Source organism: Schistocerca nitens, chromosome 1 (assembly GCF_023898315.1).
Source record: "Schistocerca nitens isolate TAMUIC-IGC-003100 chromosome 1, iqSchNite1.1, whole genome shotgun sequence".
In the NCBI taxonomy this organism is placed as follows: domain Eukaryota; kingdom Metazoa; phylum Arthropoda; class Insecta; order Orthoptera; family Acrididae; genus Schistocerca; species Schistocerca nitens.
Genome location: NC_064614.1, coordinates 948,147,290 through 948,162,629, shown reverse-complemented (window position 1 = coordinate 948,162,629; position 15,340 = coordinate 948,147,290). Strand labels below are relative to the sequence as shown.

Here is a 15,340-nt window from a genome sequence, read left to right as displayed (position 1 = left end):
TCGTCCTAAAAGCTCCTCTCGCTAGGAAAATGCCCCAGTGGTGCACTGAGTTGAATAAACACAAAACCTGCAGGTTATATCATTTTATCTGACCATGAACAGCACCTGTGCAATACCCTCAATATGTTGCAAGTGCCAATCATGGTCGAAACAGTGTCTGTCTAGTTGTGAGTGCATTATGTCAAAGCTGAGTACAGGGATTCCCTGTACTAAATCCTGTATTATAAGGGGCAGTCAAATGAAAACTGAACACCTGTCACAATAAGACCATGGAATGGTTCCATTCAAAAGAAATAACCACACGTACATTAAGATATTTAGCCCACTGGGAGACAGGACGATCAATTTCTCTGCCATACAACAGGGTTGACCACTGACAGATCCACAACTGCACTCGTGCTTGCTCTTCCTCATCCAGCTGAAACCAATGTCCATGCACATCTTTCTTCAGGTCGCCAAGGATGTGAAAATTATGTGGTGAAGAATATTGTAGTTTCTGAATCAAATCCCTGTAGCGTAGCCTTCATTCGATTGGCAGTGTAGGGGCAGGCGTTATTGTGCAACAAGATGATTCTGTCTGACAGCATTCTTGGACATTCTGACTTCAGGGTATGTCACCATTTCTGCAAAGTGTCTTCACAGCGCTGCACCTCGACTGTGGCTATACATTCGAGAAACTCAGTGAGCAGAGGGTCCCTGTAGTCTAAGAAGGTCATCATGACATTCTCGAAATTTGAGTGAACAGCTTTGGATTTCTTTGGCCAGGGAGATGTAGGAAGTTTCCAATGTTGGCTTTGCCATTTGTTCTTGGGCTGTTGGATGGAATCAACTTTTTGCACAAAAACAGCCATCCCCACACTGCCAATCAGATGAAGGCTATGTTTCAGTGATTTAGTTGGAAAACACTGCAACATCCTCCATACAGCTAGGATCTTTTACAGTATGAATTTCGCAACCTTGGTGACCTGAAGAGACACTTGCTTGGACATCGGTTTCAGTCAGAAAAGGTACATGCAAAGGTGTTGTTGTGGATTTGTCAGCAGCCAACCGTGTTCTAGAAAAAAGGAATTCCCTGTACTAAATTGATAATCTTATCTCCCAGTAGGATAAATGTCTTAATGTATGTGGTGATTACTTTTGAACTGAACCATTCCATGGTCCCACTGATAGTATGAAGATCAACGAATGACTGTATGCAAAATAAGTTAATTTACTAATTTGTATGAGCCAAAACTGACAATTATTTATTGCTTGGACCTAACTGTTATATAATATATGAATGTGACTTTTTCATCTTAAGTACCCATCAATTTATACTCCCAAAGGCCTGATTCATGCTGTTATACTAGTCTTCTGTATATTATTTTTCCTCAAAAAACCTAAATAAATCACATATTTTCAAAGTTTAGATAATATCCACCATAGTTGATACTGACCCACAAATGTTGCAGCCTGCTAATGATAAAAATTACTAGAGGACTGTTACAATTAAACTATTGCTACTTGAGTGAGCCACCACGACAAACAGGTGACCATCAGACAATGAAACTTTGTGGAAAAATTTTAAGGACGTTTGGAAGGGAAATAATGAAAAACCATTGAATTACACACATTTTAATTTCCACATGAGAGGGAAACATTTGTTAACTGCATACTATGTTTACGTTTGTGTTACGAACATCACTCAGTGTGACGACCATCTGTATCCATGATAGCCTGGAACCACAGGAGAGATTGCTCTACTGCTTCCTGATACAATAGAGTATCATGGGAGGCTCACCTACCATGCAAGGGAGGCTGGGTTCGATTCCCGACAGGGGACTGGGTGGAAGGCTCACCTACCATGCAAGGGAGGCTGGGTTCGATTCCCGACAGGGGACTGGGTGTTGTGTGTCCTTCATAATCATTTACATCATCATTGACATGCAAGTCGCCGAAGTGGCGTCAACTACAAAGACTTGCAATACGGCGGCCAAAACCCGAAGGGGATATCCCAGACAATAAATGCCATATGATCATTTCATTTCAACTGTCATGACAAAGCTTGTGCAGTGCTTGAAGATTGCACATTGCATCCAGTATTCTCAGCCATGGAAACAGTAACTTCAACAATCTGGGTTGCAATTGGCCATCAGCCTCTCCCAGGAGCAGGTCCCAAATCCTCAATTAAATTGAACTTCTGTATCACATTCAACCCAGAGCGGAAATAGGGACCCCGCTGATCTCCATTAATGCATCAATACTTGTAAAGAGCAGCAGCACTATTGCTGTTGTTCTGATAAAACAGCTATACGAGTAAAGCCCTGCTCACCTTGTCCAGACAGATGTTGACTGTCTGCAACTGTAATGCACAGTGATGTTTGTTGTTCAACCCTATGTTGCTGTGCCAGTACCTGTGCCTATTGGCAAGTCATGACACTGACACTAACAATGCAAATCCTGCAGCGCACAGTCTGAACATCACTCCTATGAAGTTAGGTATCAATACAGTAAATAGTTTTTTGTCTACACTGTTTCATGGAGCGAAAGTTTAACTATAAACATGCTGTATTTTGTGACTGATAGGTAGCTATGATTAGAAAATCATACGTTAGGACCATGAGTTCACAATCCCTTCTTTGGAACTCAACATGTAGCTAACTTTTAGTTTAAGTTACTTAAATACAAAGAAAATATCAGATTACTTTGAAGTAAGCACAGGTATAAAGCTGATATAAGCACATTTATCTAGTTGATATGAATAAGAGAATTTTGTTTGCAGTTTTGAATACCTGAAGGTTCCTTCCAGAAATTAAAGTGTGTAAGGCAGAATGCATTTGAATTACAACAATGATCCACAAAGACTGTACAGTTAATCACAATAATATTTATCTATATCATACTATTTACTAATTTCAGCTACAGACCCATTTTGAAGTGTTGTAGCTGGAGTACAATCACAAATGTATGTCATACGACATTTGAAAAATAAGATCGTCATTAACACCAATAAATACATGTCATACGACGCTTTGGAACAAAAACGTGATTTGTCTTGCATAGCCACGACCGCTCTCTCTCTCCCCCCCCCCCCCCCAACCCCCACAGAGTGCATTTAAAAGTGATCAGAGCTGCCATATGATATACATTTATGGTTGTGTACCTGCTAACCCACTTGAAAATTGCTCATACAGCTACAATTGGCCAATAGTAATGCTATTATTACTAGCTGTGTTGTCTTGGCGAAACAACACTGACATTCCAAACATATCTGTGGATGGTGCAAAATTTGCAAGACATAATCAATATAATCCTTTGTTTGATAAAATAACTATTAAATACTGTAGTTTGTCCAGTCAAACATGGGATACACAGTATTTTCACCACCAGTTTCCAAAATGAATGCATCACATTTTCCTTGTTGTAACTACTAGGAAAAAGAAGGGAAATGATTGCAACGTATTACAACATGAAACAAAGAAATTATTTTCTCCCTCAAGTAAATTCCTTCCTTCTTACCTCCTTATTCCTTTTCTTTTGAAAGTTCTTAGAAATCTAATTCTTTAGTTTGTAGAAATTCATAAATATTTTACCTTGTAAAATACGTAATTGCTTGTCACAGGTGTAGCAACTGCCGTAGGTGCTTTGGTTGGCTGCAAAAGTAAATACTTAAATAAGTGACAGACCTAGTTAAAGTTCTATTTAAAAAATGGTGTGTGCTCAGGTTATTCATGTGTTTCAAATAACAGCACAAGACGGTCATCATATTGAGAAAGTAATAACCATAATCACACTGGATTGAACAATATTTGATGTTATTGTCATGAATATCAGTTATTGATAGATTAAAATATAATATATCTGCTTTCACTTGACTATGTGGGTTCATTTCACAGCGATGTGAACTTCCTGCAGGTTTACAAAGTCTCATCAGGTACAGTGTCAAAACAATTTTGGTATAATCAGATATTGTAAGCAATGTGTTTTTGGAAATTTGCATTTATATACTTTATTTTTTTAACAACTATGATAATGGATAATTGTTCACTGCAGATGTAATTTGGATACCCCCTTCCAGTACAAGTTTCTCTGAACTATACAGGTGGGAATTCTTTCTCCAGCATATCACGTGCTTTTGCAATCCCTCTGGTCTAAACCTCTCCACTGCCTCACATTCCCTTTTCTCTCCTGCCCCCTTCATCCCCCTCCCCACTATTCTCCTTCCCCCACTCTCCCTTTATATCTCCCCTCACTGTCTCTCTGTTCATCACCCCCTTCCTCTCCTTTCCTCCCATACCTTAACCCCTCCTCTTCCTGTCTCTCTTATGTATTCTATACCCTAATCTCCTCTGATCTTGTGCAGCCACTGAGTCATCTGCCGAAAGACCTGCCTTACGCTACCTCACTACCCTCTCCTTGCCTTGTGTGTCTTTCCCTACCCTCTCCCATCTTCCTTCCACACAGGTAACTGTTCTCAATAAAGCAATTCAGTAATCAGTCACACTCCTACTGTTGGCTAGTACGTTTGGATCTCCATGTGGTTGTGTGAGTGAATGCATGTATTTTTACAAGAAAAAGGGAAAGACGTTGAAAGCTAGTGCGAATACTGTTTTCTGTTATATGTTTATGAGCACCAGGTATCAGTCTGCTGCAGGTGAATGGTTGCCTTTCCCTTATTTTACAGGTTTTTATGAGAGTGAAATAACTTTATTCTTGCCATTAACATTAACTGCTTGTTAAAAGTGTGGCAGACCAAGCTCATACTCTGTAAAGCTGGTTGAATCTGAGCTACACTATTATGGAAAGGAAGGGTAGTGTATGAGAGGTGGCAGGAAGGGGGATGGAGGCGGAAGAGAATAAAAAACCACACTTTGAATCTGTTTTGAGGTCTCACTCAGGGATTCAATTGGAAGAGTACTGCCTACAAGCAATGAGGATCTGCATTTAATTCCCAGCCTGGCATGATTTTAACTAGTTACAAATGATCATTTTTGGTAATACATTTGATCAACAAATGTGATTCCTACTTCAAACAATAACGTTAAATATGCAGCAAATGTAAATTCGACCCTCCGTATAACACCATTCTTTTAATTCATGTCACAGACGTGAGCACAAAACTTTCTAACAGACACTCTTCACATTAAAATTCACAATAATAATTTGACACTTCCAGGGAGTGAAAGTGTACTTAGAGTGATCTACACGCCTATCTCAAAATGTAATATTCATGAGACCTATTGCTGTGAGAGATGATGGATAACAAGCTTGACAAAGCAGAATTATCAGTAGCCATTAATGTAAGAATAACATGACATACTTTCAATCATCATAAAAAATGTAATGAAATGCAGCAGAAGTAAAAATATGAACAAGTCATACATGTATCATTTCATCTTGTCAAATAAAACTGTTATCCATTAGTTAAAACTTCTGGGCTGAGAGGCCATGGACAATCAGTAAAACCTCTTCTTCCTGACGTTTCACTGCCGACTGTGGGCAACATCTTCTGAGATGAGTCAACAACAGTTGTTGAGTCAAAGACAGTCATTGACTCATTTCAGAAGATGTTACCCGCAGTTGGCAATGTAACGCCAATGACAGACGCTGAGTCAACGACAGACGCCGAGTCAACGACAGACGCCGAGTCAACGACAGACGCCGAGTCAACGACAGACGCCGAGTCAACGACAGACGCCGAGTCAACGACAGACGCCGAGTCAACGACAGACGCCGAGTCAACGACAGACGCCGAGTCAACGACAGACGCCGAGTCAACGACAGACGCCGAGTCAACGACAGACGCCGAGTCAACGACAGACGCCGAGTCAACGACAGACGCCGAGTCAACGACAGACGCCGAGTCAACGACAGACGCCGAGTCAACGACAGACGCCGAGTCAACGACAGACGCCGAGTCAACGACAGACGCCGAGTCAACGACAGACGCCGAGTCAACGACAGACGCCGAGTCAACGACAGACGCCGAGTCAACGACAGACGCCGAGTCAACGACAGACGCCGAGTCAACGACAGACGCCGAGTCAACGACAGACGCCGAGTCAACGACAGACGCTGAGTCAACGACAGACGTTGAGTCAACGATAGTTGTTCGCTGAGCTCTGAAGATGTTGCCTGCAGTTGGCAACAAAATGTCAGGAAGAAGAAGTTTTACTGATTGACCAGGGCCTCTCAGCCCGGAAGTTTTAACTAATGAATACACCAGTCATGAAAGCCTACACATTATGAAAACTGTTCCCTCCCACCCTAAGCTAAATCTACACATCAGCAAGTTACCAGATTTAAGATTTTGTTTTTATAAGAAATCATTAATAACTATTTCAACATAAACAGTAAGTGCAAAATTGCAATAAATATCAATAATGAAAATATCAAAGTGAGACAAATGAAGAAAGTGATAGAAGGGCTTCTACACCATGCAAGCAGCTTGTGTTTTCTAGAATAAATACAGCATACAGTTAATGGTATTATTGGCTACCTGTGTCATAATCTCATTAGCTCCTTATAACTTGGCACGATAATGCATTACCGGCATATGATATGATCTATACCACACACAAGGATAATATATGGACAGGGTACCTCTGAAAAACATAAATGGTTTCACAAGACAATTCTCTGAACCTAAGAACACAAGTCCTGAGTAATGTATCTTGTCCAGCAGTCAGATGTTTGATTTGCTTGAACAAGGGTTCTTTCTATAAGAGTATTTCTGCAATAACTTTAACAAACTGCTTGTGAGATATCTGGAAAAAGCACTGTTAGCAGGAATAGATGGCATGAAAGCCTTAATAATAAATAACTTAGTGCTGTCTACAAAATGTGTGATCTGAATTATATTTTCTGAAGTAAGCAAAGAGCAATATCTGAGCTCTTCAGAAACAGCACATCTTGGAGGCACTTATGTCTTTCACTCTCCTTTTTTTTTTCAGATGGAAGGAAGTTGTTACATTCGCCTGCTTTATTTCCTCATATATTCTCCTTTGTGTCGACGTACTACGTTACTACACTGGCTGAAAAATGGGGGTGCAAGTTCAACACTGACTACTTTAATGATGTAGCTGACAGGTGCATATTTGCGTTTCACAGTTCTTTACTTTCACTGTTCACAACCCCTCAATAATACACAGTTATATGGCCAGTACACTATTGTTTAACTTTCGATAAGCCTCATTAATATGTTGCAGGCAAACACCCACATACAGTTTACTGTTGAACATCTACGAGAAGTAAAAGCCTAACCACATATTTCAGTCTTTCAAATAAACTGAATAAACACTCTCATTGCTTTAACACATGGCCTACTGGTGTAACATTTATTTCACAGTTAAGTTGATTCATTGTTGTTGATCTAACCAATATGGGTTCCGCGTCTGAAACTGTGCCACGAACTGACTGTCTCGGGACCAAAACTGGGTCCTTATACATCCTCACAATAACAGGCACTGAAACCATACATTGTTCAATGTTTAATTTACAAAAATTACAATTAAAACTTGACTCATTAAATTTACTGAGTACATCGAAAAATTGTGTGATTTTAACAGTTTCTTCTACTACAAGGGTTAAGCCACATTATTTGTTTAAATGATGAAATTAACATATATACCTAAGCAAACAATACTTTTGATGAAACTAAAAATTACTTTGGAATTCATTAAGGGCTGGCTTTGCTAACATGTTTTTGAATGGAGCCAAATACATTCTTTAAGAATACCATTAGCTGTTCCTCCAAATGTTTGTAATTAGTACAGAATTTATATTTGTTTATACGTCAACAACAGAATTTAAGTTACAAAACAATTACTGATTTCACACTATAACAAAAGTATTAACTAGGAATAGTCAAAATAAATTAGAAAATCAATTACATACATAAAACTAAGCACAAAGTTAAATCTGGTGGTATATTCTTTAAAACTGAGGGACAATATTTCTCTTTTATGGACATGCAGATTATACTCACCTATGTTCGTAGTAATTAGTCAAAAATGAAAAAATGAATTTAAGGAGACAGATGGCAAAACAAGAGGGGAAGTAAAAGGATCCCAGCTTGCTTCGTCACAGAGTTGCTTATTTACTGTGAATGGTGGTAACAAGTTCTCCCTCAACTTGTGTTACTCTTTCACTATAAATCAGCAGCATACATTGGGAAAACCAACAGGAAATACCATTTGCTTGACAAACAGTGGGATGGAGAGAATGTCTTCAAATTTCTGCTGGAGGAACAAATATGTGCTTTACACAGGTATTCCATAAGAAACATGCGATTAGACATTTTCTCCTCTTGCAGTGAGCCACCACAAGCTTGGAGGGAGGACAGTGTAGAAGGGTGTCTTAAGATCCTGAATTGTGGTCAAATAACATCTCAGAAATCTACCAGTGATGAATCACTGCTCCAACATGTTGCTTGAGGTCTATCTGTTAAGACATGGTATAATGCTAGACAAAGGTACAACGCAGTCTGCCACTCAGCTCACAGTGAAGTCACCTATGTGCACATAAGCACATCTACTGAACTTTATTCTCGACTATCAATCCCTACCTTTGTATGGATCATGAACTTGTTTCAGTATAACAGATGCAAATTTAGATAACATACTGTAGCTGTTCTGCAAGTTTTGTAATTACTAATTTTATTAAATACTGTCACTTAAAAGAAGGTGTAATTAGATGAATGACGAACACTAACTTCAGTTAACAAATGTTTATTCAGCACTTGCACATACAAGAGCATGGAGCGAGCTGCCTCTGGCCAGAACACATACAGTGTATATATACAGTTACAGAACATTTCAGTACAATGATTCTTGATATTTGTGGATACTCCTAGTGTGCTCAAACTGAATACAGAAATTAAAATTTTACAGTTCAGGTGAGTTCTGAGCTCACGACCCTCCATGCAACAGTCTAGTATCATAACCACTACAACACAATGACTGTGCTACTCTGAGTCTTCTACGACATTGCTCCCTCCTTAAGAGAACAGCGTCTCTGTGTTACATCCTCCTAGTCCGGGAACAAGTCATTGGTCCTGCATACTCCGACTCCCAATGACTGATGTTCACCCTGGCAGTGATCATCTTAGAATTTCCTTTTTCACTACGCTCTTTGTCACCTTTCCACTTGTTGCCTGTTGCTGGAGCTTTGAATTTATCCTGGGCTGCAGGATCCTTATAGGGCTTCATTCGAAGGAATGAAGCTCTGATCTTTCGCCGTCTTGTCTCGGGGTCAAAATCTTCAACTTCATAAGTAGCATCAGACAACTGTCTTACAATCTTATAAGGTCCAAGGTAGCTTCTCAGAGAGACCAACCTTCCGAACAGGAGTGAAGATCCAGACGAGATTGCCAAGCTGGTAGACAACAGGGCAGTGGCTCGCGTCATACCTTCGGCAATTGTTTTCTTGAGCCTGCAGCATGCCAAGTCCAGCTAACTGCCGAGCTTCCTCAGCCCTGGTTAACACCTGGCCAATGTAGTGGTCATCCACGTCATCAGGATGTAACGAAAACACAGTGTCCATCATTGTAGTCACCTCACGCCCATGCACGAGGAAAAATGGCGTACATCCTGTAGTGTCTTGTTTGGCGATGGTGAAGGCAAACATCACAAAAGGTAGCACCTCATCCTAGTTGCTCTGCTCAACATTGACGAACAGTGATAGCATGTCGGCAAAGGACTTATTAAGGCATTCAGTAAGCCCATTATTTTGTGGATGGTAGGCAGTCGTCATGTGATGAGTAATGTTGCACTGCTGGTTTACCTTTGTCACAAGATTTGATTGAAAAGCTTTCCCTTGATCTGTAATTAACGACCCTGGGGCACCGTGTTTTAATACAATGTCTTCCACTATGAATTTGGCTATCTTGAATGCTTCAGCTGTTTTCACGGATTTTGTAATGGCATAGCGTGTCAGATAATCAGTGCAAACAATAATCCGTCTATTGCGATTAGCAGATGTTAGAAATCTTCTGAGGTGGTCAATCCCAACACGCTGGAAAGGCGTTTCGGCTAGTGGAATTGGTAGAGTCATCCAGGTGGTTTCTGAGGAACTGAGTTTCTCCTCTGGCACTCTCGACAGTGCAACATATAGTGAAGGGCATGCCTAAATAAACCTGGCCAGAAAAATCTCTTGCGGATCCTATCGTATGTCTTAATAAATCCTAAATGTCCAGCCTCAGGTATGTCATGGACTTTCTGAAGAACATCTAAGCGCAGGTGTTTAGGAATGACTGGTAGCCACCTCTTTCCGAACGGATCAAAGTTTTTCTTGCAAAGTAATCCATTAACTACCTTAAATAGTCCTTTCACATCCTATAACTGATTTAAGACAAGCATAATTTGAGATATCTTGGGTGTCCTCCTCCTGCTCAGCAGAGAGATTCTGAAGTGCAGTGAGACAGTCACTATCTTCATCAAAGTCTTGATAGTCTTGCACAGGGTTTCTTGAGAGACAGTCGGCATCTTGGTGTTTTCTTCCACTTTTGTACACTATGGTAATGTCATACTCTTGAAGACATAGTGTCCACCTGGCGAGTCATCCTGTTAGATCCTTAAGACCTGACAACCAGCAAAGTGAACAATGGTCTGTAAAAACTGTGAATGGTCTTCCATAGAGATACTGTCGAAATTTGCACATGACCTAGATCACAGCTAGACATTCTCTTTCTGCAATTGAGTAGTTTCTCTCAGCTTTTGTAGGTGTCCTAGAAGCATAGGCTATAACTTTCTCTTTTCCATCAGAAATTTGCACCAGAACAGCATCGATTCCATACCCACTGGCATCTGTATGTAGTTCTTTAGGTGCTCTCTCATCATACAGACCAAGTACAGGGTCAGTTGTCACAGCTTTTCACACAACATTGAAAGAGTCTTGTTCAGCACCATCCCAGATAAATTTAGCATTGGCTTTTAACAACTCTTGGAGTGGCCTGGCTTTGATACAACAGTCTTTGATAAAACGACAGCAATAAGAACATAATCCGAGGAAGCTTCTCACATCTCTAATACTTTTAGGAATAGGAAATTCCATTACAGATCTCACCTTTTCTGGGTCCGGCCGTACACCTTAATTTGACACAAGATGGATTAAGTTTCAGTCCGCCTTTTTGGAGACACTTAAGAACAGCCCTCAGTCTTCTTATGTGCTCATCAACTCTCTCTGCGAACACTATAATGTCACCTAAATAACAAAGACACATCGTCCACTTCAGATGCCTCAGAAGATTATGTATCATCCGTTCAAAAGTTGCTGGTGCATTACACAAACCAAACGGCATTACCTTAAACTCATACAGGCCCTCAGGGGTGATGAAACGCAGTTTTCTCATGATCAGCCTCATCTACTTCGATTTGCCAGTATCCCGAGTACATGTCCATGGTTGAGAAAAACTTAGCCCACTTCAGACAATCTAGCGTATCGTCAATTTGCGGAAGGAAGTAAACGTCCTTTTTAGTTATATTATTAAGCTTCCTGTAATCAACACAAAATGCCAACTGCCATCCTTCTTCCTGATGAGAACCACTGGTGATGACCATGGGCTCTGCGAAGGCTGAATGATGTCATTCTTCTTCATTTTCTCTACCTCGTCGAGAATTACTCAATGTTCCATTGCTGACATGCGGCATGCTCTCTGGCTTATTGGATGATGGTCTCAGTGCTAATCCGGTGCTTCACCGTCGATTTGTCTAATTTGCTCATCACCTGTGGATTGAAGCATTCAGAGAACTCATGAAGAATGGCAAGTAGCTTCTTCTGTTGTTCCTTAGTGAGATCTGGTGAAAGTCGAGCTAGAAGATCTTGTCTCTTAGTGGTAGCACTATTGCCCACAGACTCGGTATGGAAGGTTTCTATGATGCTCAGCTGTTCGGCAATTAACGGCTCGGTGTTTGCTACGCAGATGCGTCTTGGAAGGATCTGCGGTTCTTGGTGACAGTTAACTATCCACCAATTCACTGAATCCATTCTTAAACGAGACAACAGAAGCTGGGATGACCAAGTTATTCTTCAGTGGTATGCTTCTCTTACATTCCACTACAAGATCCATGGGTTGATGAATTGCATGACACATGACAGTTACCTTTCTAGCACTGGCTGCAGGAGTGATCACTTCATCCAGCACACATAGTCTTCACACACTCGGATGCACATCTTCCTGTCCACAGTATCTCATCTCGTCTAGCATAATCTTCAAGTGACCACAATCTATGCCTGAGAAGCTTTCAAAAAGTCCCATCTGAGAATAACATCATGACTACACTCTTGTAAGACAATGAATTCTAAGGGCTGTGTATGGCCACTTATACCCACACGAATGACCCATCTTCCTGTAGGTTTTACATATTTCCCATTAGCCGCCTTCAGAAGAGATATTTTGTTGACGATGAATACGGTTTTCTGCAACTGGCGAGGTACTTCTCCAAAATGACTGAATATGATGCTCCAGAGTCCACAAGAGCTGGGGCTGGCCAGCCATCCATGAGGATATCAATGTAGTTTGCTATCATTTTTGTAGTGATCGACGGCAGAGGATTTTTCTCTTTGGCAGCCTCACCTCCAAGGAGGGTTGCGGCGGCTAGGCGATTGGCTGCAGCTTCTAAACGGCAATGGAGACCTTGATTGGAGTGTTGGGGAGCGTCTTCTCCAGTGGCTAGCTTGCGGTGATGGTGACCTATTTTGTCCTGCACCCACATCCTCTTGTTCATTTGCGTCATCCTGGAGTTGGCAACGGCCAAGATCAGTCTGCTGTCTTCTGGCGCGGGTGTCATCAAGTATCCACTGCCTTTCTCGACAATAGCGCACCACACGTCCCAGTCATCTGCAGTGGAAACATACTGGTTGGTTATCCTGGGTCCTCCAGATGTAAGTCTTCCTTGGTGCCCAAACAGGTTCCTCATGCGGCATTGTAGGAACATAACTTCGCCTGAGTCTCGACTTTTTCACCGTTTTAAAGGGAAATGAAGGACAAGAGATTGGGTTCAATGTCTGTTCCACTTCCTCCCTTGTGACCTCTTGAAGCGTCTGTTTTTTGTTCACTGTGCAATCCAAGTGCCTTCTAAACTTCCTCTCTCACTATCCGACGAAGAACACTTGTGTAATCAGTTCCCTCCTCCATCACAGACATCGATTCGATGTTTGGAAGCCATTCAAACTTCTTGCATGTAATTCTTTTTTGACGCACTGTCTCGATATACTGGCACTATTTTATGAAGTCATCTGCTGTTGAAACCTCCTTCAGGAATAGGGCTTGATACACATTCTCAGCAACACAATTCATGAGATGTGCTACCTTATCTTCCTCCTTCATTCTAGAATCCACTATTTTACACAGCTCTAGGACGTCTTGAATGTAGGATGATGTAGTTTCTCTTGTACGCTGTGCCCTGCGCTTTAATATATCTTCAGCCTTGCACTTCTGTCAATGTGTGTCGCCGAAATACTTGCGCAGTTCCACCTGGAATACTTCGCAGCTTGTGAAGTTCTCCTCATTGTTCTCATACGATTGCTTGGCAGTGTCCTCCAAGTAGAAAAATACATTAGCCAAACACAAGGTGTCATCCCATTTGTTAAATTTGGCTACATGCTCATATACCTTCAGCCACTTGTTTGGATCTTGGCCCTCGTCACCAGAGAACCCAGAAGGATGTCTCATGTGGTGGCACACAGTTGCTGTCATTGTAACGTCCTCTTCTTCTTCTGTCTCCAATAGATTGTGATATGCTGAATATGGCTTGAACTCGGGGTTTCTCACTACGTAAATGGCAGCTCTGCCGTGGCCTGATGGGAGACACTGTGTCATCGATAATGTGCACTATCACAAGTTCCAATACCTGCCATCTCCACCAGAATAATGTCACATAGAAGAAGGTGTAATTAGATGAATGACAAACAATTCTTGATATTTGTGGATACTTCTACAATGTACTTGAACCAAATATAGAAATTAAAATTTTACAGTTCAGGTGAGTTTTGAACTCACGACCCTCCATGCCACAGTCTAGTATCATAACCACTACACCACAGTGCTATGCTACTCAGCTTCTTCCTCGACAATATTGTTCTTTTCTATTTTAATTCACTGAGGGCACAGGCACCCTGCGAAAACAAAAATGTTTTATGGTTATTTATTAAAAATAAACAGTTAAGGTTATTTATCATCAACATAAACAATTTAATTGTAATTTTAACTCATTTAAATGCAAGTAGTAGTCATTTTGATTAAACAGTTTGTAAAAGGAATGACTTAACAACATAACTAATCAAACGGTACGTAAAAATGTTAATAGCAACATTCTCCAACTTCAAGGTTGTAGTAAACTCACTGTTACAACAACTACTGCCCACAGCATACGTAAGGTGGGTCATTAAGGCAGTCGTAGTGTGAGCCGACATTCAAATGGTGTACCCACAATTACCCAAGATGGCCATCAGTGACAGCCCAGTCACTGACCGTTATCACCTCATTTGCCGTGCGTGTGCAGCACCACACCAGTGACACCTGACTGGGCCAGTGCCTTTAAAAGGATACATCTGTCAATGCATTCGAGGCATGTAACTACCTTTACTAAGTTGTTGTTACTCTGTGACTTTACCTTCATCATATTCTTGTTGATGCCACTCCATGACCCAATTAATGTGTACATCTTTTATGGTTGTGTGTTTTCTTGTGTTCTTAGTTAAAACACAAGTAGCAACGATGTTGGGAAGAATTTTCACACGTTTCCTTCCATTCAGTTCTTCAATGCAGCAACAGCAGGTACATATGGCTGTGTTGGAATGGTTGATGGTTATGTTGATCCAGGCTCCACTGCCAGTTGTTCACCTGCTGCCATTACCCCCCCCCCCCCCCCCCCCCCAGGTCACCCACCTCAGCGTGATGAAACCACAGAAGATTGAGATACTTACAAGTTACAAGAAGAGGCATCGTCAATGTTTCTTGGGATTCCGAGCGGTCGACAAGGAAGTCTGTGAAGCTCTTTTCTTATGGAGGACACCCCCTCCCTCCCTTGTGCATATCACTTACTGTGCCCGTTAGCCCCTTTGCAAGAACCAACCTCACTTAAAATTTGATAATATATGTAGTTTTCTGTCTGCCAATCACCCCAAGTGTACACATGTGGTCACCATGTGTAATCAATTCTACCAATGTTGCAAACAGCTGCAGCAATCTTATTGCGCTTGGGTGACCAAGCTTCATGGCCTTTGTCATAAGTGTTGAGTCATCAAGGCTAAGCATGAGTCTTATGCAAAAATCATGATCAGAGTTGTGATCATTTGTTCAGCCTCAGATAAGAAGGTGTATCAGCTTGCCCTTCAGGTTGAGGACCTAACATTGGAGGAT

General features: G+C 41.2%; 1 protein-coding gene across 1 annotated transcript in view; it reads right to left on the bottom strand.

The window, feature by feature from the left end:
- LOC126194393 (GATA zinc finger domain-containing protein 1) overlaps positions 1–15,340 on the bottom strand; it is a 65,357-nt gene that overhangs the window by 27,214 nt on the left and 22,803 nt on the right. The window contains exon 2 of the mRNA XM_049932762.1: positions 3,573–3,632. Coding sequence (XP_049788719.1) covers positions 3,573–3,632 — 60 coding nt within the window. The remainder of the gene's footprint in view (positions 1–3,572; positions 3,633–15,340) is intronic.